This window comes from Maniola hyperantus, chromosome 1 (assembly GCF_902806685.2).
Source record: "Maniola hyperantus chromosome 1, iAphHyp1.2, whole genome shotgun sequence".
In the NCBI taxonomy this organism is placed as follows: Eukaryota; Metazoa; Arthropoda; class Insecta; order Lepidoptera; family Nymphalidae; genus Maniola; species Maniola hyperantus.
Window position 1 is genome coordinate 7,261,449 of NC_048536.1, and position 25,150 is coordinate 7,286,598.

The 25,150-nt window shown below is 36.5% G+C and overlaps 3 protein-coding genes across 3 annotated transcripts in view; 1 reads left to right on the forward strand and 2 right to left on the reverse strand.

The window, feature by feature from the left end:
* The window catches only part of LOC117985571 (long-chain fatty acid transport protein 4-like), a 28,207-nt gene extending 22,723 nt beyond the window's left edge, over nt 1-5,484 (reverse strand). Inside the window, exon 1 of the mRNA XM_034972333.2 lies at nt 5,014-5,484. Coding sequence (XP_034828224.1) covers nt 5,014-5,189 — 176 coding nt within the window. The 5' untranslated portion in view covers nt 5,190-5,484. The remainder of the gene's footprint in view (nt 1-5,013) is intronic.
* Nucleotides 1-25,150, forward strand: part of Atg17 (autophagy-related 17) — a 179,809-nt gene that overhangs the window by 14,709 nt on the left and 139,950 nt on the right. The gene's annotated exons all lie outside the window — the stretch shown is intronic.
* On the reverse strand, nt 6,833-24,983 carry LOC117985562 (long-chain fatty acid transport protein 4-like). The gene is made up of 12 exons (XM_034972321.2): nt 24,381-24,983; nt 23,522-23,672; nt 22,670-22,907; nt 21,376-21,628; nt 18,316-18,514; nt 16,752-16,862; nt 16,326-16,407; nt 13,923-14,053; nt 12,967-13,117; nt 12,457-12,614; nt 11,734-11,887; nt 6,833-11,458 (listed from the first exon to the last, which is right to left on the reverse strand). Exons 1-12 carry the CDS (start codon nt 24,542-24,544, stop codon nt 11,298-11,300), a joined length of 1,953 nt encoding a protein of 650 aa, XP_034828212.1. The 5' UTR covers nt 24,545-24,983; the 3' UTR covers nt 6,833-11,297.

Genomic DNA, 25,150 nt, shown 5'->3' on the forward strand with positions numbered 1-25,150 from the left:
GCCAGGGGCTAACTGAAATGTTTTCCAAAAGTCACAGCCAAAAATAACATCCGCTATTATAGAGGGTACTACAAAAAATTTTATTATGTGAGTTACGGAATTATAAGTAATCGGAATAAACATATAACCCATGCAATCAAGTTTGTCTCCATTTGCCACTGAAAATGTGGTATCAATACTGCTATGCAATTTATAACCGAATCTCAAAAAAACCTTGTGCGCCTGGTTACCCAAAATTGACGCGCAAGCACCGGAATCTAGTAAACCTGTAATCTCAAAACCGTCAACAAAAACCTTTAAATATGGCCTAAAGTCTCGTTTATCCACTGAATACAGAACTGTGTCAGGTAAAAGGGATGTTTTGTTGTTAATGACCAAGTTCTTTACTTGTGTCTCTGCACAGTTCTTACTAATTAGTTTTTTGAATTTTTGTCCGGAGCGGGTTTACTAATCGCCTTTTTACTACAACTTGGACATGTCTTTACTGTAAAGTTCTGACGTCCACACGAAAAACATCTAATAAATTTCGGAACTGTCCTGCAAAATTTAAAGGAATGGTTACCCTTGCCGCACTTGTAACATAGTTGTTTATTTGTTTTCGTAAAATCAGTGCCTTTACTTGTATCAACCTTAGGTGCAGGTGTGACTGAAAGTGTGTTTATCTGTTTTGACACTTGTTTGTAAGCAAACTCTGAACTTAAAGTTGCCTTACTGTTAGTAGGCTCAGAAAATAAGGCGGAACGCTGCCTCGCAGCCTCTAGTTTGCGACACTTTTCCTTCAACATTGCGACAGACTTAATGTCAACAAGAGCTAATTGTTCTGAGTAAAAAGGGCGAATATTATGTAATAAAATTTGTAACTTTTGTTCTTCGGAAAGTGGTGTTGACAACCTTGAAAACATGCCAAACATTACAGCGAAATAGATAGACACAGGTTCTTCAGAGCCTTGTGTTCTTGCTCGAATTTCACCTAGCAACCTGTAGTCATAATCTACTGCATCAAATTCCTCTAAAAATAAAGTTTTCAATTCTGACCAAGACGAAACTTGACATTTGTTGCCTCTGTACCATAACAATGCTCGGCCTGTAAAAAGATGAAATGCAGAAACAAATAATTTTCCATCTGAAACGCCATAAGATCTTTTATATTCCTCAACGCGTTCGATGAAACTGCGCGGATCACCCTGTCCGTTGAAATGTAACTTCCACTTGGCAACATTTTTATCACCAGTGCAGTCAACGGCGGTACTCTCGGAATCCAGTGATTCGTCGTGAGACGACTCATTGTCAGCATCTAATCTGGAAATCAAACTCTGCAACTTTGTATGTAATTCACTCTTCCTACTTATTAAGCTGAGTTCGGAACACTGTATTCTTAAAATTCTAAAGTACAAATGTGAAGCTAAAGCTTTAGACCTACAGAGGGCATGTCTATCTTTAGTGTCAGAACACTTTTTTAATAAATCTTCTAAGTCTTGAAGTTTTTTAGTAATAACCCCTAACTCACTTTCAGAAGAGAAATCTGTCTCTAAAATTGATTCAGAAGGAATTTCCTGAATTAATTGTTTTAACTGTTTCTTTAAACCTAGCACTGTAGGTGCTGGAGTTTCGGAACGAATGGATACCTCATAACACAATTCGGCCTTCAAAAGTGAATGAAACTGGGCAAAAGTCTGTTCCATTGTGTTAAGTCAAAACACATTTAACAAAATATCGAGCTTGTGTAACTGTCTATGTTTAGCCTTATACCAATTGGTTAAACACAAACACAAAAGAAGTTATTTAAACTATTAAATATACACAAGCAAAATACACAACAAAAACAATATTCTTAAGTCTATCCTAACCTATTTTATCAATTATGTTCCTATTCCAAAATATTGTTAATAATACAAGCACATATTATTACTATAGTAAACAAAATATAACAAAATAAACTTCCCAAAATTGAATAAATGATTGTAAGGTGCAGTATCACCTTTATGAGTACACAGTGTGTTACAACCTTTACAATTACAAAAGTAAACAGGCAGCAAAGTTGCAATGAACTCTGACTAGCATATTATCTTTCAAAAAAAAACAACGAGATTGTGCAATGGTTTGATGACTGTTACTTTACACTTTTAACACATAACCTAAAATACAACAAAATCTGTTTCTAAATGTCACTTTAAACTACCAGCATTCAATTAAACTTAACATGTTTTGTGTGTGAAGTAGCTTTTATCATAACCTTAACACAGCTCTAAACAAAATTTCAACAAAATAATGAAGTATCAAGTCACTGAAAAAAAATTGTTCATAACTTCATACTTGAACTTAATGTAATCTCTGAATATAGTTTATATATTTAGTTTCACAAGTTGTAACTCTTAGTATTTATAAATGTATGTGTGTAACTAGTTAACGGCACATAGCGTGTCAAAACTTTAATTATACTAAGTTACCGGAATTTTCAAACATAAGATGTACTTACTATTGAAAGCAATACCCAACAACAACTCAGTTAAGCAATGTTTATTACTAAACTGAAGGCAAACATTCACTTATACACCTCCAAGGTAAGTCAAATAACATAATTGAACGGCATAAGCACCATTTATAATGTGTTAATTAAATAAGAAAAAAAAAACCAATGTTGGACTATACTCAGAAAATTACTTAAACTATCAAACAAAATTTCTAACTATTAGTTATTATTTAGTTAGTTAACCATAAAAAACAGCTTAGTGCTCTTTGCAATGTGTCACTACTTAGAAAATTGTACAATCAGCGGAGTACATTTCATAAAATTCACAAAATTTCTCAAAATATACTGAAATAACTATATAAAAAAACGTTCGGGCGCCATTTGTAAGGGTGATAAATGGGGCGGAATAGAAATATACCCGGATACGGAATAATCTACCACCTTACAAAGATTAGAGGAAAAAAAAAATAATTTTAATTTACTTTACTTGATCTATCTACCTAGTAAAGAATAGAAGCTAGCCGTCGACTCCCTTGTAATGCATATGAGGTGTTATAAATGAAATTTGCTAGATGTTAGGCAAAATTGTTTTTAATGTAACTTTTACCGGGGTCGCTTAATACAGAATGATGGCTAATAATGCTTAGTTATTCTAGCTTAATGCCAAGACTTAATTTAGATACATTAGAATGACTTAGGTAGATAGTACATAAGATCTATGTTTTAAATTTAAGATGCCATTGGCATGGAATAGACAATGACACAGTAAAATTCATAAAATTGTTTCAAAATAAAAGCTCAGTAGTAAAGACAGGGTTCTTACTGTACCATACACTAAGAAGGTTCACTAAACTGTTCCAGGATACAAACATTTGCTTACTTGTAGGTGCGAAGACTGCAAGGTAGCTGGACGGCATCGGCCAAGATCCAAAACTCAATTTATTTGATTCTTCACAACCGAAATGTTTCATTACAAAGATTTTCACCAAGTCTTATCCACAGAAATTAAGTTGCCAACGTGAATGTGCAAAAGAAATAAATACGAAAACCGAAAACTAAAAACGGAAACGCAAACGGAAAACGGAAAACTGAAGCTAAACGTAAAACGTAAACGTAAACCCTGTAACAAAGAAAAACAAGATTATAATTTGTGCTGTGTGAAAATTTCGACACGTGGAATTTTCCCGATCAAACACAACTCACCTATTGAACTCCTGGCCACCAATGGTTTTCAGGAGTCCCCCACAACCCATTATCCTCATTTATTTGGGAAGGTAAAATAACTGGAACTGAAAGGGAAAATCATGAAATTAGGATTTTCTCTAACCAAACCGCCATTTTGTCGAATCCACATTACTTGATTTTTCACTCACCATAATTGATGAAACATTGAAATACGTTAGGATGATTAAATTTATTACTATTGTATTTTCCCAGGCGAAGCCATGGGCGAAAAAGAGTGAGATTTTCCTGGAACGAAAAAAATTCGTCTTCACATGTTGACTCCAGAAAAATTCTAAATCTCACCAATCGGTGTTGCCTGACGCAACCCGAGTGTGGCCGCTCTCATTTAGTTTGATCATAAAGCCAATTCATTTTTGAATATTTGCGGAACCTAAGGATATATTATAAGAACCGTTTTGTTAATGACTTAACAATAAACAAATGATATTATAGTTTTATTTAATTATTTTGTTTTATTTTTACGACAATTGACAACGAAGCAAACGCCATCTATTGTGGCTCGAATGAACTCTGAACATCGACCCACGCGTAGTTCTGCACCTTGATGCTAGGTGGCACCAACATACTTTGAACAAAATAGATTTTAATTAAAAGCGAAACGCTAATTAGTAGTTCAAAATTTACAACGTCACAGCACATGTCCTGTTTTTTCAGATGTTTTTACTGCTTATGTATTGAAGTTTTTTTTAAAACAAAAACAATCCTAAATATTAGCTAGATAGTGGGGCCGATTCTCTTGTACATAATCTCTAAACTAAACTAAATTAAAAGGTCTAAATCTAGTGCTATTCTTTTCCGCAAGCAACATTATGAAAGGAATAGCAATAGATTTAGACGTGCCATTTTAGTTTAGTTTAGAGATTGTGTACAACGGAATCAGCCACAGTGTGCAGGTTTATTCTTTATACCCACTTATCTCACAACCTTAATGTTACCATGGCATGGCATGGATAACAGAATTTGGATAACATTACAGCCATTTATAAGTCTGGTGAAACCACATCAAAATCTGTGAAGAGAGTTTTAAAAGAAAAAAGTTATGAGAAATATGTACCTACTTAAATAGGACAGTAATTTATTAAGGTTCACGTCAAAAACGATAAAAAATGTAGTCTAGTCTACCTAGGTACCTATCCTACGAGTAATTGCTCCATGTAAAGGCGTATTATTTTACGCAGTTTATTCTGTAATACTTTGTACTCTTACCTATAAAGGTGCGTAGAAATATACACGCAACAGATACAATACAACCACTACCAGACTAGATATTAAAATAGGTGAGATAAAATTGTACTCACTTGGTATCCCTGGGCAAGGTTTTCACGATCACATAAATCCGTTTCCTGTATCGGTACACACAAGGCGCTATCGCGAGGATCGCAAGTATCGCCGCTTTCGAGAGCGTGCTGAGCACGGCGGCCATCGCGGCGGCTAATGCCATGAGGGCGACGAGCGCTGCCAAAAGCGCGTCCATGCTGGCGACCGGCCCAGTGGGGCGCTCCGATAACTACTCGTACACTGACGCAGTCAACTAAACAATGCACTGATAAACACGTTAGCGCGCGCGCGGGCTACGTGTGTGTCCAGCGAACGCCTTCCAGTTAATGCGCGACGCGAAGGACTTGCGCCCGACGCCCAGCGCTACATCAATGGCGGAGCCCCCCGCGGCGCCAGATGCACATGCGCGAACAGCTGATCCCGATGGGACCGCTTGGTATACAAAAAACGGTTACCTAACTCATGTATAATTTTAAATTGGTAAAAGGGCAACAAAGTGCCCCAGGATACAAATCTCAATTTATTGTTCTGTGCATAGAGATTGTGAGTGATGACAATAGTTAATCACTCATATTGGTTTATTCTTTAAAATAATAATTTATTTCGTATTTAGGTAAGTAGGTATATCGTTTTTTATTAATTTTGTTTATTTTATTTTGTTTATTTGAAAGTAATCAACAGCGTAAATACATAATTATTATTTAAATTTAAATCTAGGTATAACAGAAGGCCAAAAGAGATTACTTAAAATTATAATTAAACTATTTTAACAGAATAGAGTTAGAATAAATGTAGGTATATACAATAATAAAATAAAATTACAACAGTGTGTGTATGATTGTATGTGTGTGTGTATGCGTGTGTGAGTGTGTGCTTATGAGTATGTGTGAGCGTGTGTGCATGTGTGTGTGTGTGTAAATGGGAGTGTATGATTGCATGCATATTTAGATGTTAGCTACTTTTTTTTTTGTTTTACGATGATAGTTTCTTAATTCCTTTTTAAATTTATTGTTTGATAGGTAAAATAAGTCAAACTCAGCGAACTGATTGTTATAAGTACGTACCAAGCGTGGAATTATAGAATTTCGCGCATAATTTGAGTTAGATTTGGGAACATTTAGAAGGCGCGTGTGACGCGTTCTTAAAGGTTGAGCATTAAATGAAAAGGCTGAGAGTAAGCTAGGACAATCGATTTAAATTAATATAAATTAATTTAAACCAATTAATTTATAATTATTCTAAATATTATTTTAGAATAATTATTTTTACCTCTGTTGGATTTTCCTGTATGCAGACGGAGTCCTAGTAGGTAGGTACCTAAATTAGGTGAAAATCATTAGGTAAGTATAGACAATTATTAAGTAGGTATGTACTTATTAATCAATTTTACATACAAAAATAGTCCAGATTTCGCAAGTTTATATGTATCCTATACATACATTTAAAATTATAGTACCTACTAGCCTACTACTATCAAGATTACTATATTTTTAGCTTGCATCAGAATTTCAGAGACGATTAAGTAAGAAAATAAGATAATATTTTATCTCGTGTAGCCCAAATACGCACAATATAAGTGCGCCATTTATTTATAAAGTAGAATATTCTTTATTGTACATCAAAACCAAAACAATAGAAATATAACAAAGATGTTTGTAAGTACAATAGGCGGCCTTATCGCTAAAATAGCGATCTCTTTCAGGCAACCTTACAGGCAGGGTAAAGAATATAATAAAAATTAAAGAAAGCGGAAGGGGTATTTATAGTTAGTGTAGCGCACATAGCATAAGATAATGTTTTATAGGACTGGAAACAAGGCTTTAAAAAAGTAAAAGAACAGCTTTGGAAAATCATCTTTACTAAATAGTCATTTAGCAATGTTACCCAATACCTCGTAAACTTAAATTCTATTAAGTAAACCCTAATACAGATATAAAACTCGCATCAGTCTTACAATTTGAGACTGAAATGACGATAACAAACATTTACAAAGTCTACCTGACTCACATGCAACGCGCGATGGAACGTGTCCAACGCGACTTTTTGTAGTAGTAATACAAAGAAATGCATAAAGACGTGCACACGATGAAGCGTGTTTTGGAGTACTTTGGAGAGTGTAATCAAGAACTTTCAATCCTCGTTCCCAGAACATTGACAGACCGTGAAATGTTGACATCCTTATGTGGTCGATATCCAATCTACACATGACCGTACGTACGACCACGTAACGTTTCTGATACGAGCCGCTAAGCTGTGGAACGTCCCTCCGGCGTCTCTGCTATCCACGTATAATGTGAATAAAATCAAAAATAGACTTCTAGGCAGGCGCGATCCAACCTAAACCTTATCAATGCTTTCCATGAAGCTTGATTAGCGTCAAGCGTGAGCCTTGTAATAAAAAAGGCCCCCTGCAGTTGTGCACCGTCACCGAGGCGCGCTTTTTGTGACGTTCTTCATACAGCTCCTTATATTACCAGTCGTACACACGTACGCGCGCGTTCAGTGTGGCATTTTGTGCAATTGACGTCACTGTCAGGTTTATTTGTGTTTAGTCCTTTATACAATTTTATCAGTAATATTGCAAATTCAACGGCAAGTCAAAGATTTATAATAAACTTCTTGAAATAATAGCTAAGTATAGTATACTTGTTTCTACAAATAATTACTTTCACTTTTCATACACATAACTCCGATATACTTAATACAGTAAACATAATGCTTCTCTGTAGGTTCATAAAAATACAGATTATTTTTATCACAATTCGCAAGTATCATAATTCACATTTTTTAGTTTGATGACATTCATTCATATTTCATTTTAACATTATTATCAGTACCCATATGGAATGGCATTTCGAACCAGTGGTAAATTAAACTAGTTGACGATTCAAAAGCACTTGTAAAAGTTTACTTGAATAAAATATATTCTATTCTATTATAAATGTGAAAGTGTTTGTTTGTTGGTTTATTGGTTTGTCCTTCAATCACGTCGCAACGGAGCAACGGATGGACGTGATTTTTTGCAGAGACATTTTTTGGGCTACTTTTTATCCCAGGAAATCAAAGAGTTCCCACAACATTTTTAAAAACCTAAATCCACGCGTACGAAGTCGCGGGCATCAGCAAGTATGATAATAAAAGCTGAGACTGTCAAAAAGGCGCAACGTTAATGAATATCTCGATATTATTATTTACCGGCTGAATTCTGCCTTCGAATTCTATTATACGTAACTCAAATCAGTTATGGTAGGTTCCATCCACGTTGGTAATCAATGTTTCGGAACCAACTCAGCTACGAAATAAGAAATAAAGAATAATTAGTTACGAAACATTGCTTAGGTACTAACGTGGACGGAGTATAGGTGACGCCAAACTACTTGAATGCTCTGAGGTAGTGATGAGAAGCGTCGCATTAGCATTAAACAGGTATCTGCGGGAAGCGGTGGGGAGTGGATCAGACTGCAGCATACAGCCGCACGCCCCACCACATATACCTTGTGGGGCGGGATAAAATGTTTCATGTTTACTGCACTTCGGATAGTTCAAGAAGTTTGGCGATAGCATAACGTGGTTGCAAATTATTTCAATTTTAAAGGATCCCTAAGCGTTCAAAATTTCAACAAATAAAATTCGCTCTAAAGTATCCTAATATGTAAATATTATACACATTATATTATTGTAAATATATACGTATTTTGTAACCCACGCCAAAACATTTAATCTAGTTAAATATTAATTGCACACCCCAATGTGAGCAAATGAAATCATATTCTTCATCTGACTAAACACACTCGTACAGAGAAAAGTATTAGAAGTGCAACAAAAATACATTAAAATGAATTCAATACTAATTTATACATATAAAATATGATCACAACATTAAAAATTATTCATAAATAGTATTAATAAATTAATAAATAGATACTTAGTTAGCAGATCATTTATAATTCGATAATTTATTTTAGATTTTTGCAAATAATTTAAGAATAATATATGCAGTAGAAAAAAATATATACATTTTATTTTGTACAATAGAGCATTCATTCGAGTATTATATTATTCGATAGATACATGATATTATCACATAGCGGAAGTATCTACTATACCTACGCAACACTTATTAGAACAAATCAAGGTACAAATGGTAAATATTTCATATTCACATCAGATCAACGTAAAATCAAAAACTGACAATTTTTTTTAATAGTCGTATTTCTCATTGTTGTACTAAGAGAACGAGATTTCAAATTCTTACCAGATGATAGTGATAATAAACCGGGACCGCCGGCTTAACGTGCTCTCTGAGGCACGGAGAAAATGAAAGGGCCTAATTCGGTCACCCATCCAGTTACCGAGTTGGGTCGACGTTGCTTAACAACCGCAATCGATTGATGTGCGTCTTCACAACGACAACAAAAATAAGGAGCTTTAAGAGACACGAACGTCCGCACTGCACTAGAGACAGACATTTTGGTCGCAACGTGCGAACTAATGACGTGCGGTTTCTTACTTGCCTATATTAGCTCGACTCCATGAACATGATATAGTTTGACAGCTACAGAATGATGAGCGCATTCACCTCAGAATGAGCTCATCACACTTAAGCTGTCAATTTTCGTAACTGGGTAAAATGCATTGTCATTTGTCGCAGGAAGAATCTCATAAATTCCAATCAAAACAATTAGAGATTATAGCAATAGTGAATGCAGAATTTTCGCAATCGACCAGCTGTTTATCCTAATCTTAATAAATGTGAAAGTATAGATGTTTGGATGTTTGTTAATCAATCGCACAACTACTGGACGGATTTTACTGAAATTTGGAATGGTTTTCCCCCAGAAAATCAGAGTTCCTGCGGGATTTTGAAAAATGTAAATCCACGCGGACGAAGTCGCGGCCATCAGTTATAAAAGTAGAAAAACTTTCGCATCTCAAAAATTATTTACTATGAAATCAATCCCAATACACCGGCATTATTTTTTATTTAAAACAGTCAATTCGAAATTAATGTCGCCATTTGCAAAGAACTTACGTTTAGGTTCAACAATCAACAATTACTATTTAGTTGAGAATTCTTAAAATACTTTTTACACATGACTTGTATGCTAATTTGCTTAATTGGCCACTTCACGAATACCAAATTATCATCTACAGATCTATTGAGAAGTAAATATTTTTTATAAAAAACGCAAGACAAAAGAAAAGAAGGTAAGAAAGGTAAGAAAAGAAAGGTAAGAAAATTTCGATTTGCTGCCTACCCAGCCATAGACCCATTGATGAAGCTAGCTCGTAAATTGATTAGTCTGGGTACTTCAATAATTATAGACCGTTTCACTGAGACGGCTCGTGAGGTATAGTCCGTACAAAATGACGCCTCACGCGCCATTTTAACTCTATGGGTCAACTGTCATGTTAAAAGTACGGTTCACCTTTGAAACAACGACTAAAATCGTACTTTTAATATGAAATTTGATACATAGAGTTAAAATGGCGCGTGAGGAGTTAAATTTTACGCGTTGTAAGGTGGGACAATGACAGTTGACGTAAAAAACTCAACGTCGCTGTCACCCTCCGCAGCGCACAACCTACTCTACAAGCCCTTTCAGTCAAGCGGTATGCCTATAATAGGGATGATGACTACTAGTCAAATCAGCGCCTTTTTATCAAACGTCAAAACACTCGCTTAGTATAAGAGCTTGTATGAAATACACAGATGTGACGTCATAAACCTTTTACGTAATTTGACGAACTTTTTTAGTTAAATCGATAATTTAAAATGGTTAGCAAACTTAAAACTAGCAGCGAATGTGGACTTAACGAATTTCGGAAGACCCTCTATCTAATAATTACTAAGAAATAATTTATTTTTGACCTAGGCATCATCCCCATTGTTAATATTTTTTAATATTTAGAGATTTTATAGAAGCTACTTTTCGATGTAAAATAAACTATGGCATATTCCTATTGCAGCTCTAGTTTCCTAGAAGAGCGGTGCCGTTAAGCGTCGAATGACTGCTTTAAAAAGTTATCTATTTAAACGAGATGGCGCTCTCCTAGAAAGCGTTTTTGACGCCGTGATTTAGGTCTATTAGAATTAGGAAACTAGAGAGAGCCTTCACACTTACCATTAGGTGAGTTCGTAGTCACGCGCAAATCACTAACAAAAAACCTTACAGTCTGCCGTTCTTAGAAATAAAGTTATGTGAAGTAACTTTGAAGGAAACCTTCACAAGTTTAAACGTATAAATAAAATCTAATATACAAATAACATTCGAGTAATTGCTAAAGTTGTAAAGTCACATGATCACAGTCTGATTTGTCCATTGCTAATTTTCTGGAACTCTTCGGGTCCCAGTGGAAGATATTTGCCTTTTTTCAGATCCAAGTAGAAAAGTTTGTCGCCCTTCACCAAGTTCGGGTCGAAACCTTCCTTTTGCAAGTCAGTCTTCTTCATTTTAAATGTACCTGTAGTAATGATAGTCTTAAAAATTTGTTGAACACCTTACAAAGAACAACCTCCTAGATCGGGGCCTAGAGGAGACCCGTGCTCAGTAGTGGTCCGGCGACGGGTTGATGATGATCATTTTATATCAAACGTCACACAAAATATCGCCGCATAGGCGTAATTTTGGCTGGGTTCAGCATTCGTACTAAGAAAAACTCCATAATAAACAAAACATCGGGTAAAAAATTTTGAAAAACAAAAAATCTGCAACAATAATGTAGAAATAGATGATTACCTGTCATATCAACACTGGTCATGACTCTCAAAAAGACGGGTCGCGCGTAAGGCGGCAGGTCGCGTTCCAGACCTTTCGCCAATTTGTCCAGGTCTAGGGTGCCGTTCACATCCACGATCCCACACATTCCCGCACGGCCTTCTGTGTCTGGCACCTGGGACAAAATTTAGCGATAAAAACTATGTGACAAATTAATAGTGGACTAAATAATTGCATAATATATTGAGATTTCTCTTGCCAAACATAATCAGTGTACTTTTCCAAAACAATGATATTGGCGACATAATTTTGTTAGATCACGACTTTTTCGAGGTCATCTGTTTCTTCACTTTTAAGGATTCTAATATGTATAATTATTCTGATCAACCTAGGACACCAATGATTTTTGGGAGTAGGTATATGGCGAATCGTAAACAAATTAGTGCTAACACACTCTACTGACAGAAAGACAACTTTGCACCGGTGTTTCAAATTATATTTATATATAGTCTTGCGTTCACTAGCTCTTCGAAGACTCATAGCGCGGCGATTCGCTGAAGCCAATGCGTCGGGCCACCACATAAATTGCTGCAGGCAGTATTAGAAGCTGTTCCGGCATTATTGAGGTTGCAAAGGTTCTTTCTAGCTGTTTCTGCCCTGAATTAGATGTGCTGTCCGAAATTGAACTTGGACGATTTTCCCTTATAAGGTTCCACGATGGATGGTATATTTAGCAACACCCACCAGCACGCCGTAGACGACGGCGTCGCGCTTGTCTGCGATGTTGGAGACGACCGCTTCCACCTCGCTGGTGCTGACGTTCTCGCCGCGCCAGCGGAACGTGTCGCCCGTGCGGTCGCGGAAATACAGGTAGCCAAACTCATCCGCGACTAAAATATCACCTGTGGATAAACGAACAAAAACACTGAACATATATCGGTTGAAACAACGAAGATTACGACGATATCAGTCAATTGCGCTAGTCGAGCAACATTAACGCAAGGCGGTAAATAGACGGAAAATATGAAAAAGATTCGGAAGTCTGAATTTGACCGTTTTTTCGAGACTAGAAAGTACTTTATATCAAGAGGCGACGCGTCATCATCCCAACTCAGGGCTGTTACTGTGCCAACTAGTTTTGGACCCCTAACAGGTTCGAAACTATTCAGACTTACACGGTTTTAAACGTGAATTTGAGCGATGTTCTATTATGATGTGCGTTAGTATTAGAAAAGATAAATAATCAATACGTACCCGAAATAAACGCAGAATCTCCATGCGCGAACACATCTCTTACGATCTTTTTCTCAGAAGCATTCTTGTCCACGTAGCCCAGGTATTCGCGTGTTGGGTTATTGGGAGAAATTTTTCCTATGAAGACGCCTGGTTCGCCCGCTTGTGCTACCTATAAAAACAAAAAAATGCCTTTTTAAAAACGAGTAAACAAGATCATTGAGAAGTGTTTCCAAGGGGAGAAAACAAAGAGTGGATGGCTCGACTTTTTATTCGAAAGCCTGTTTAATCGAGATAGTTCTTAGCTGTTTGATAAAAATCTGGTCAGCCATTTGAGGATGCTCTTTTGTGAGCCAGTATAGGGATTTCGGTCGTACAATTAATGTTTATTTATATTACTTGCACTTGTCCTATCCAATGTTCTTGTCAATTCCGATTTCCGACCACACACAAAGCTCAGCCACTCAGCGGGCGATGGAGAAGGCTATGCTCGGAGTTTATCCATGATCAAATCAGAAATGAGCAGATTCGTAAGAGAACCTGAGCAACCGTCATAGCACAATGGATTGTGGAGCTGAAATGTCAACTTCGCACCAGAAAGCGCAGCGTTGGCAGACCCCCACTAATAGACAGATGACATCAAACGAATCGTAGGGAGCCGCTGGATCTAGGCGGCGCAAGACCGCTGTGTGTGGAAGTTCCTACAAGAGACCCATGTCCAGCAGTGAACTTATCTACGTATCGCGGTAGACGATGGCGACGATCACGAGTACAACTATACTATATACTACTGCAGCTACAGGTACCGGCAGTAAATATTGCACATCGATCTTTAGAAAGGGATTTCTGCTTCGTAGAGCGTCGTCTCATCGGTCTCAACGATAGAGACAACGCTCTACGAAACCGTTATCTCTTTCTAAAGTTCGATGTGCAACATTTCCTGCAGGGTACTGTACTACGAATCGTTAAATTTTTACCTGACAAAGTCCTTGAGAGTCTCTTACAGGTTCACCCGTCTCCTGGTCCACTTTGATGATAGCGATAGGATATATTTTCGGAAAGATCCGTGAAACGAAACCAATAGCGCCGGGTGTGCCATCCGTATTAGCTAGAAAAGAAACAAGATTTATACCATTACTAGAAGATGCCCGCGACTTCGTCCGCGTGGTAAATCCAGTTCCAGTTTTTAAAAATCCCGTGGGAAGTCTTTTTGATTTTCCGGGATAAAAAGCAGCCTATGTCCTTCCTTGGAATGCAAGCAATATCTCTGTACAAAAATTCCGTCAAATTCGGTTGAACGGATGGGCCGTGAAAGGCTAGCAGACAGACAGACAGACACACTTTCGCATTTATAATATTAGTATGGATGTAGCAAATATGTAAACTCTGATGACCTACTGTCAAATACATTCTGAACCGTAACCGTGAATAATTCATATTGAAGAAATTTGTGTGCAACATGTGAGCCGATTCAGTATACTTAATTGAAGAATCCCGTTGAAAAACAAGTTTACAAAAATGAAGTTAAATAAAATATGTAATATCACGATAACGATAATTAGGGTCAGCGCAGCTGGACAATAGCTCGAGCATTTTCCACTGATAATATCGTAACGAGGATGATACCTATCCTATTGGTACTTATATAGTTGATGCTATATGTATCAGCTAATATAGTTACCAATATTAGCTGATACATACTTGCAATAAGAGCATTATTGACAATTTTTAAGAGTTCATTTAAATTGTTTATCACCATAATATTAGGTTAATAAACAAAATGAAAAGTACAGAGAAGTGGAATACAACAGGCCGCCTATGGTTCAGTCTAGTAGTAATTTCAGTGAGGCAATTTTAGGGGAAAAGGCGGCAATAATTTATAATTATTCAAAAATACTCAAGCGAATTTTCTACATTATCTGCGTGGGCCCTTATTATTATATTGTAATATCGGCATATCGGTCAATGTCACCGAGTGAGTGACATTTGCAAATGTACCGCTATTTGTATTCAATACCAATTTTGAACCAAGAGGCCGCAGATAATTTTGAGCAGGTGCTTAATAAAACCTCTAAAACTTTGTATTTTGTAATATAGTTATTCTACTTTTCATGAGTTTGGCAAGCTGGACTTATTAGCTTGTCTGTGGTTCAAGAGGTTATACTACGTTTCAAAAGTTCGAATAGCGTGGCAAAACCCGCGGCGTTTCCATCTAATATCGTGTACCCAGACAATATTAGGTGAAAACGCCACGGACCACCTAGCGGGTCTATCATGGCATACTCAGTCAACGCGTCACTTTTTTTTTCAAACAAGCTGCTCTTCAAATTGTCCCACTGCTCTTAAAGTATTTGAATCCCTCAGTGACTCCGAACAATGAACGATAGGAATTTTTAGAAGCCCTGGGTGTTAATTAATTCAGAACATACCATATTCAGTTTTGTAAATGTTTTATTTATTAGGTACTTTTAGGTTATTTCTATAAATGTATCCCACGATTAAAATCCTCACGAATTAGTTTTAAGGCGACCTGTCCATTGTTCCACAAGTAGAGTGTACTTACTTCTATGAAAAGACCGCTGTCCCCTGCAGTTGACTAAGCCTTTCAAATAGAAAGACGCAACTAACATTTACCGGGTATCTGAACAAAGTGTGCAGCAATGGAATGGCACCTTTAAGCCATTCAAGTTGTATGGCCTGCCATTTAAGTTTTATTTTTTATTTTTTTGATAGTAATCAACAGCGTAAATACATAATTATTATTTAAATTATTACAGAAGGCCAAAAGAGATTACTTAAAATTATAATTAAAACTATTTTAACAGAATAGATTTAGAATAAATGTAGGTATATACAATAATAAAATTACAACAGTGTTTGTGTATGCTTGTGTGTGTGTGTGTGTGTGTGTGTGCGTGTGTGTGTGTGTGTGTGTGTGTAAGTGGGAGTGTGTGATTGCATGCATATTTAGATGTTAGCTACTTTTTTTTTACGATGATAGTTTCTTAATTCCTTTTTAAATTTATTGTTTGATAGGTAAAATAAGTCAAACTCAACGAACTGATTGTTATAAGTACGTACCAAGCGTGGAATTATAGAATTTCGAGCATAATTTGAGTTAGATTTGGGAACATTTAGAAGGCACGACGCGTTCTTAAAGGTTGAGCATTAAATGAAAAGGCTGAGAGTAAGCTAGGACAATTGATTGAGCCGGTTAAAGTTGTATGGCCTAAAGGTGCCTTTACCAAGAAATTTTTGTACAGTAGTGTTGTAATTATAATATAACACTACTTGTACAAAAATTTCTTACACACTTACTATATAGGGGTTTAGAGACTATTCGTTTATTTGTTAGTCAACTATATCAACAATAGGCTCACCAATATTTGCATTTCCTTCCGTAGCACCATAAAACTCAGTGACGTACTTGATGTTAAATCTTGTTACGAATTCTGTCCAAATCTGTAATTAGATACAAATTTTACTGTGAAAAAATATTGTCCTCAAAATTCCTATCAAACATTGATTCTAATTTCTCATTATGATAAAATTAAATATAAATCTAATTTCTCATTATGAAAAAATTAAGTACAAAAATATGTAAATGTTGTAATTTTCAATTGTTTTAGACTTTAAAACCATCCAACCGATGTGCTGGGGCAACCGGTTTCATGAGAAGATGGTTTTAAAGTTTTTATAGTTTTATTTTTAGCGGCACACGCGGGGTATCCACTAGTTAAATATATCGGACAAATAAGTACACGGCACATTTCGCTGATGTAGATGAGGTGATGGGTGTGCGTTACCTGTGGCCTCAGGCCGTTGCCGTAGATGACGCGCACGCTGTGCTGCTTGTCGGCGGGCGACGGCGGCGTGGCCAGCACGTAGCGGCACATTTCACCGATGTAGTGTGCAGCCTGCGTGCCATGCAACGTTAAATCATATGCCACTGTATTTCATTAAATGTGGTAAATAGGTATAAAAGTACGCAGTTATAGGCCTGCCATTTAAGAAACAGTTCCTGAGGTGGCTGCGCGATGCGAGAGGGGTGAACGCACTGTGCAGCTACCTCAAGAATCATCTGAGTCAAACGGTAAGACGTAGTATGTAGTAGCAATATGCATATTAGAATTTAGAATATCTGGTGAACAAGGCAACAAGTCAAAACTCAAGGAACTCTTTGAGTTTTCAATATAAAAATTAGCATAAATCAGTTTCCATTAACCAAAGGAGATCATTCTAGCTCCATACATTTTTGGGCCTTTTTCGAAAGTGCCGGCCAACAAAAAAAAATGGTACATATTGTTAGAACTAGCCATTTGGAGCAATTGTTAATATGGCACCAAACTTATAGGATTGCTCTGAGCCAAGTTATACAAGTTCGATGATTCCTCATTTTCATACATTTTATGATTTCTAAGACGAACAGCATTGTAAGTCAGTTTGTACAAATTGTCGCAGTTATAGTTTTTATATATTATATTTTCACTAACAGATTGACAGACAGCCCGCGGTTTTGTTTTGTGGACGTAAACGTCACTAAAGTAAATACCGCGATTACTGTAGTTATTGAAATAAGCATGATGTATACCAGACGAACAGATTTAGTCCACTCTTAGGGTTCTTTTTTTATCATTGTGGTGCGACACCCTAAAAAGACATCGAAATTCTAGAAATGCTAATAATAATAATAAACTTTATTTCCATGCATTAATAAGTCTGATTTCAGACTATTTGGTAGTATGATTGTTACCGCCTCGTATGTCTATGTATATTTATTAAACAAAAACAAACCGGTTTACTTGGCCTTGAGTCATTATTTTAAGAGACGACGGCACACCGCAGAACTTTAATATTCTAGACCAGCCCTAAAATTACAAATTAGCACCAAAATAGGTATAGTATTTAACAAACTTGTAGTTTGGCAGATATAAAAACTGTAATTTAAACAATAAAATAATAAAACATATTAGGAAATCCCAATAATCCATACGAATATTATAAATGCGAAAGTGTGTCTGTCTGTCTGTTTGCTAGCCAATTTTGATAATTTGGTACAAAGTTATCTTACATCCCGGGGACGGACATAGGCTACTTTTTATCCCGGAAAATTAAAGAGTACCCACGGGATTTTTAAACAACCTAAATCCACGCGGACGAAGTCGCGGGCATCATCTAGTAATTAAATATATCACTGTATCAAAACAGTTTACAGTATAAACAGCGGGTACTTGCAGAAACTGAACACTCTTCGATAAGAGACAATTAAAAAAGAATATACTTTTCACGACAGTCGATAGTTAATTTATACATTTTATGTAAATAAGCATTAAATATCTGGGTATTTGTGAGCTGTGCTCACCAACTCACCGTGGCTTTGTACTTAGCACAGTCGGGGAAATATTGCGAGGCAGAGAACTTTGGTTTCAATATGACAGTGCAGCCGAACACTAAGGCCTGCCCCACGCTGACCACCCCGCCCGCCGTGTGGTACAGCGGCAGAGGGCAGTACACGACATCTGAACAATTCAGCCGCATATGGTGGAGGCCGCAAGCCATAAATACATATCTGCAAAAAACCGTTTACTGCCTGAACATTTTACAAAACATTAGGAAAGTGTTGAGGGAAGAATATCCCCAAGTTTCACATGGTACTTGGATAATCAGTTGCTGAGCTGTACAGGAATTTCAACATTTCGATGATTTTTTGGGTTCCGTACCTCAAAAGGAAAAACCCTTATAGGATCACTTCGTTGTCTGTCTGTCAAGAAACCTATAGGGCATTTGCTGTTGACTTAGAATCATGAAATTTGGCAGGTCTTATAGCACACGTAAAGTGGAAAATCCTAAAACCATGAGTTAGTAATAAGTAGAAAATTCAAAGTAAGATTATTATACCAAGTGGGGTATCATATGAAAGGGCTTTACCTGTACATTCTAAAACTGATTTTTATTTATTTTTATTTTATTTATGCTATTTTTTTTTGTTTATTGTGCAAAATGTCGAAAAATACAACAGTAGTACGGAGCCCTCGGTGCGCGAGTCTGATTCGCACTTGGCCGGTTTTTTCAAATTAGTTTTACTGAAACTTCGCACATGATAAATGTAATAGATGCATTTAGCATGCGTCTATACATTTATGATTTTATTCTACAACTCAAAATTAACATAATTTATATAGGTAGGTATATAACTTGAGTGCTTAATATGGGTAATTAAAACAATGTATTACATTCATTATAAATTACTATACTGATAAAATAAAAAATATAACTAAAAATTTTTTTTTGTGCCCATAGAATGCCATAGTTTCTGGAATAGGTACAAAATAGGAAAATTCAACATCTAAACATAAGGACCACAAAGGATTTACTATAAAATATGTAGGACATTGAACATTTGGCAAAAACAATAACCGCAAAACTGGCAACCACGAGAAAGTGAAAATTATGTCAGTGAAAGTTTACCGAGAGAGCATAGCACTAAAGACGTGTAAAGTAGGTAACTACCTCCATCATTTTATTTTCCGATCTTGTTAATTTTTTTTGTTGACGGTCAAAGTCAAATTCAAATTTTATTACATAAACTTGCTCGTGCAGATATTATCTAAGTATAATAATATAAGATCATAGGTAGTTAAATCTTAATATTATATACTTCATTTTTAGCCTAGTGGTTAGGACGTCCGCCTTCTAATCGGAGGTCGGGGGCTCGATCGCGGGCACGCACCTCTAACTTTTCGGAGTTATGTGCGTGTTAAGTAATTAAATATCACTTGCTTTAACGGTAAAGGAAAACATCGTGAGGCAACCTGCATGCCTGAGAGACCAATCCGCGGTAGACTATGGCCAAAACCCTTCTCACTTTGAGAGGAGACCCGTGCTCTGTAGTGAGCTGGCGATGGGTTGATCATGATGATGATGATGACTTCATTTTTAGGGTTCCGTGTCTCCAGAGAAAAAAAGAGCTCTCATAGGATTACTTCGTCGTCTTGTCTCTTTCTGTCCCGTGAAGGGAATCAAAATCTAGGGTTGCGTCGGCCTATATCATGTTTGACAGGTAGCAATGTCTTATAATTATAACATAAGTAAAGCGAAAAATCCGAAAACCGTGAATTTGCGGTAATTAATTTTACTATCACCATTACATCATTGTATTACAAATTCCAAAATTGAAAAGAGTACAATGGTACTCAATCTGAATAAATGAGTTGTGTTTCAGTTCGTCGTAAGTCTACACTAATCCTAATAGGCCTTCGTTATTTTTCCTAGGAAACATTGCCAAAAGGATAAATAACACTATAAAATTAAATCAGACATAATGTCAATATTATATAAAAGAACTTTACCTGTAGATTCTAAAACTGATTTTTATTTATTTTTACGCATAATAGTTTTTGATTTATTGTGCAAAATGACGATAAAATACGACTGTGGTACGGAACCCTCGCCTCGGCGCGCGAGACTGATTTGCATTTGGCCGGTTTTTTTAATAGTTTTTTTATTAGACACACAATAACAGATTATGACAATAATAACTAAGTAATACAAGCCATGACTTAGAAAAACTAGTCACTCTCCAAAAAAGTGTGTACAGAAACAGTAACGGACGTGTCTTATGTAACTGATATATGTATCCTGTTATTATTCTTGTAGGAAGGTATGTACCAAAAACAGATACTGTACGCTTTCCTGCGGTAGTGTTTCGTAGAAATCGTCCGTCAACATTTTCCTACAGAGAGTTAGTTGTAAGGAAAAGCAAAGATATTTATTTTATTACTAGAGGATGCCCGCGACTTCGCCCGCGTGGATTTCGTTTTTTAAAATCCCGTGGGAACTCTTTGATTTTCCGGGATAAAAAGTAGCCTATGTCCTTCCCCGGGATGCAAGTTATCTCTGTACCAAATTTCGTCAAAATCGGTTGAACGGTTGGGCCATGAAAGGCTAGCAGACAGACACTTTCGCATTTATAATATTAAGTATGGATTTTTTGTTTACACTTTACATACATAATTGTTATAATTTTATCACTTCATCTTCTTTGCTTTTGACTATTATCATCATCTGATCCCATCCATCGCCAGTCTACTACTAAGAACGTGTTTCTTCTCAAAATGAAAGGGCTTACTTGATTATTATTAATCCATATCAATATTCATACCTAATAGTAGAAATGCGAAAGTGTCTGCTTGCTTTTCATGGCCCATCCGTTTAACCAATTTTGATAGGTAGGTACACAGATAGCTTGTATCCAGGGTACGGACACAGACTACATTTTGTCCCACAAAATCAAAGAGTTCCCTTGAGATTTTCAAAAATCCTATCCTAAAAATTTTCTTACTACTTTATCCTATTTACTTACTAAGTCGCGAGCATCATCAAGCAATTTATGTACTTACTTAAATTTATTTTATATTTACGGCATCTCACCTGGAATTAGAGATAACAGCCGCCTTCGGAAGACCAGTGGTTCCAGATGTGTAAATGTATAACAATTTCCCTTGGAAGCCATTAGCGTCAGCCAAAGTCCACGGCATTGGCGGCGTGGCTTCGAGTAGTGACGTCAAGTCCGCGATGCCGTCGCCGGCAGCGTTCGGTTCAGGTTTAGACGGATTAAGCCGTCGGGGAGTGAATTTGAATAGTTTCAATGAAGGGCTCAGTTCACTTGATATGTCTTGGATTGCTGCAAGGAAGTGTCCAAAATTGTAATAGCATACAAATAGTAGGTATCTTCCTAGTATAATTAATAGGGCATAGCATCACGATTCCGTCTAGGAGTGTAGGGTATGTTTAATGCTTTTTTTCTTCAAAAATCATTGAGGTTTTGGCTTACAAATTTCTTAAAAATATTTACACAACGTTAACTATTTAACAAAAACTAAAGTAGAAAGTTAGCTAAAAAAACGCAAAAAGTAAGGACAAGGAAAAATTTGATCTGAAAATAAAAATACATTCTTGGGGGGTGCAAAAGTTGAGAGAATTAAAAACTATTGCTACTCATAATATAACATGTCCAGTTCACCTTATTTGTAGTGACCAATGCTAACTTATACATATCTATTATGGACAATTTTATCAAGTTCTAGATAGCAATTTAGCAATCACTGAGACTTCTGAATGAAGGAGCGACGAAGCGAGTCTTTTGACGTCGCACAAGTACAAACATGTGAATAATGACACCTATCTGCTAATTATGTTAAGGACTGAACACATTCACATTTCATTCAGATGTATCTGGCTGGCTTTGGACTAGAAATTAAGGTTTAGCTAGAAGGCTAGTTCAGTTGGCATCGGTAGCAGGTGTGTTACGGATATTCGCATCCGCAAATGTGGAACATCCGCATTTATTCAGACATCCGCAAATGAGTGTGGCCAGAGTGGCGCCGTGCCTCGCGCGTCTTTGCTAGTTGATATCTTCGTTCGCTAACTGGCCAATCAAGAAGTGTACAATAGTACACAACAAGGGTGTTACAGATATTCGCATCCGCATTCGCAAACGCATCCGCGGATGTGGACTTCTAATAATCCGCATCCCCATCCGCGGATGTCAAAATATTCAACAACCCTAATCGGTAGATTTGAGTATTCAAAATAAAAATATAATCATACACAGGTATGTAAAAAGTTTCTATTTTATTCTAATCAGTAGTCGACTGCTGAGAACAAAAACTTAAGTTTAACACCAATGATAAAATGGACAACACAAGAAGGTCGTAGGTCTAACCTGATTGATAGTCGTCGGAAAATATAAGGACATCGCATTTGGCAACATTTATCGAGTGTATCAACGCTTTGCCCCGCTGGTTGGTGTTAATGAGTGGAGTAATACCGCCGAGTCGCGCGTTCCCGAGCCACAATGCCGGCATCTGAGCGCAATTGTTCACAAGAAGCCCCACAATGTCCCCTTTCTTGACACCGAGCGATTTTAGCACGGCTGACACGCGCAAACTGTAGTTTTCCACCTAGGATCATAGCATTAATAAGACATAAACCTGGTAAATGTATTAAAACCTTAAGATCTATTTAACGAGACCTCTGATTGCCTACTTAGGGATTAATGCGCTGGGATCCTTACGAAGAAATGGAAATATGAAGACATCACATTGATCCAGTTCAGCAACGCTTTACCTTGCTGGTTGAGTGGAGTAATGCTACCGTGTCCCGCGTTCCCGTGCCAAAGCGCAATTGTTCACAAGGAGACCAATAATGTCCCCCTTTTGGACGCCGAGCAATTTTAGTTCGGCTGACATTATAATAGATATACTGATGTAATGATAGACCTTTATGTAGTTTGGGCCCCTTACAAATATTTTGTCTCAAATGTATGTTTAAAATTTTGCTTAAGTATAATGTTGTTCATTCTATCATCATCACCATCACATGCCTTCTTCGAACCGAAGTTTGGTGATCATCATCCAAAAAGCTTCCCTATCTAAAGCATATATATTGTGTATTATATACCTACTTAATTTAATTTATTATACTCACAATGTAAAGTAAGGCAATACTTTTTCTATACAGACAAAGTAAACTCTTTATAACATATTTTTTAAAGTGATAATAAAGTCACACTGACCTCCTCAAATGTCCACACTTCATCTTGGAATAAGAAACAAGGCTTTTTTGGATGTCTCTGCACAGTCTCATGGAATATATCGGGTAATGTCCAATCTTTTTTTGTAAGTTTTCTCGTCATTATCAATATTTTGATGTAGCACCATAATGCTCTAAAAACACAAATATTTATTTTATAACTTTGTATAGTTCAATAAAATCAATTCAATCTTTTTGGCAGCTGAAAGTGAGCTACAAAAACTTTTACACTGCACTCTTTGTACCACTTCTCAGTAATGTACCTGTGCAGACCTGCAGGTAAGTATCCGAGTATAGAAAACCAGTCAATTGTGAATCAGACTCGTACATGAAAGGTTCCATACTATCATACAAGAAATAACGCTTTTTAATTTTTTGTGATGTTACCTCAAAATCAGGTTCAGATATTCCTCTTTACATACCTACCTACCCACCAAAATTCACGATTTTAGCTCAACGGGTAAGTACCCTATAAATTTTTATTCCCTTAATGGATCTTGAAAGACACAACAGACAGACTACAAAGTGATCCTATAAATGTTCCTTTTTTCCTTTTGAAGTATGGGACCCTAATAATATAAAAAAATATAACATATCAATAAATAATGATTAAAATGTAAAATAAAGGTTAGAGACCAGTAGTCTGCAATTGGCATGTTTTTAATCATCAGAACCAATTTGTCTCATACATTACAAGGCAAAATTATTCATATCACCTATAATACACTTAACTAGTTTAGTAAGTCCAGTTGATTACCTTTGTACTCAATGAACTTGCAAATATGTACTCAATAAAGTTACAAAATAAGAATAATTATGGAAACTTCTGAGGTCAACTTTACCTGAGATCCCGTGGGGCCGTTTTGATAGCAACGTAACACCATCTTGAGTGAAAAACCAAAACATACAAAACTCCGAGGATTGAGGTCACTATAAGTGTTTCTAGAAAGCCAACGTACAGCCAAACGGCGATTATTGCCGCCGCGACTCCGAGTAGTGTTATCATCGCAACTGATTTGCGCCACGAGAGGCGACGAACTGGCAAATGAAATACTCGCCGGCCCGCCGTAATTATGATTATACAAACCACTTTTACTACTCTTTGAACGTATTAACTCATATATACATGACTGTCATACTCGTTCAAACAGCGGTGATGTTCTTCGCGCTCTTTTAACATGCAGCGTTGTTAAAGCTGTGATCTAGATTCTAGACCTAGAGATCTAGTCTCAAAAAAGAGCATAAAACAATTAAAATAAATGTAATTGCTGAAATTCCAAGAACAATAGAATTTTGTAAGTGTACAAACAATTAACAAGCAAAAAATACTTTTTTTGTCACATAGTAGGACGTATTACGTAGTGTTTATTCAAAGAGTATTAGATTTCGGTGTATTATATTATTTTATAATAATCACGAACTTTAAATATACATATGAATGGAAATCATATGGAAATAATGAAAATCAAAAGCTGAGTGCTGACCTCACTGACCAATCACTGTCAACTGTCAATGTTGTCAGTTGTCAGTGAGTGAACTGTCAAATGTTGGCAGTGTGACCCATAGGTGTGACCAGATTTTGCTAGCTGCGTAGCTGCTAGACTAAAAACTA

Bases quoted from the DNA above. Each gene is read 5' to 3' on its own strand.
- LOC117985562 (XM_034972321.2), bottom strand. From the start codon at position 24,544: ATGATAACACTACTCGGAGTCGCGGCGGCAATAATCGCCGTTTGGCTG. The intron at 18,515-21,375 runs GTGAGATGCCGT...GGTTTTTTGCAG, and splicing joins GCTGTTATCTCTAATTCCAG to ATATGTATTTATGGCTTGCG. The intron at 12,615-12,966 runs GTACGTATTGAT...GTTTATCCACAG, and splicing joins AGATTCTGCGTTTATTTCGG to GTGATATTTTAGTCGCGGAT.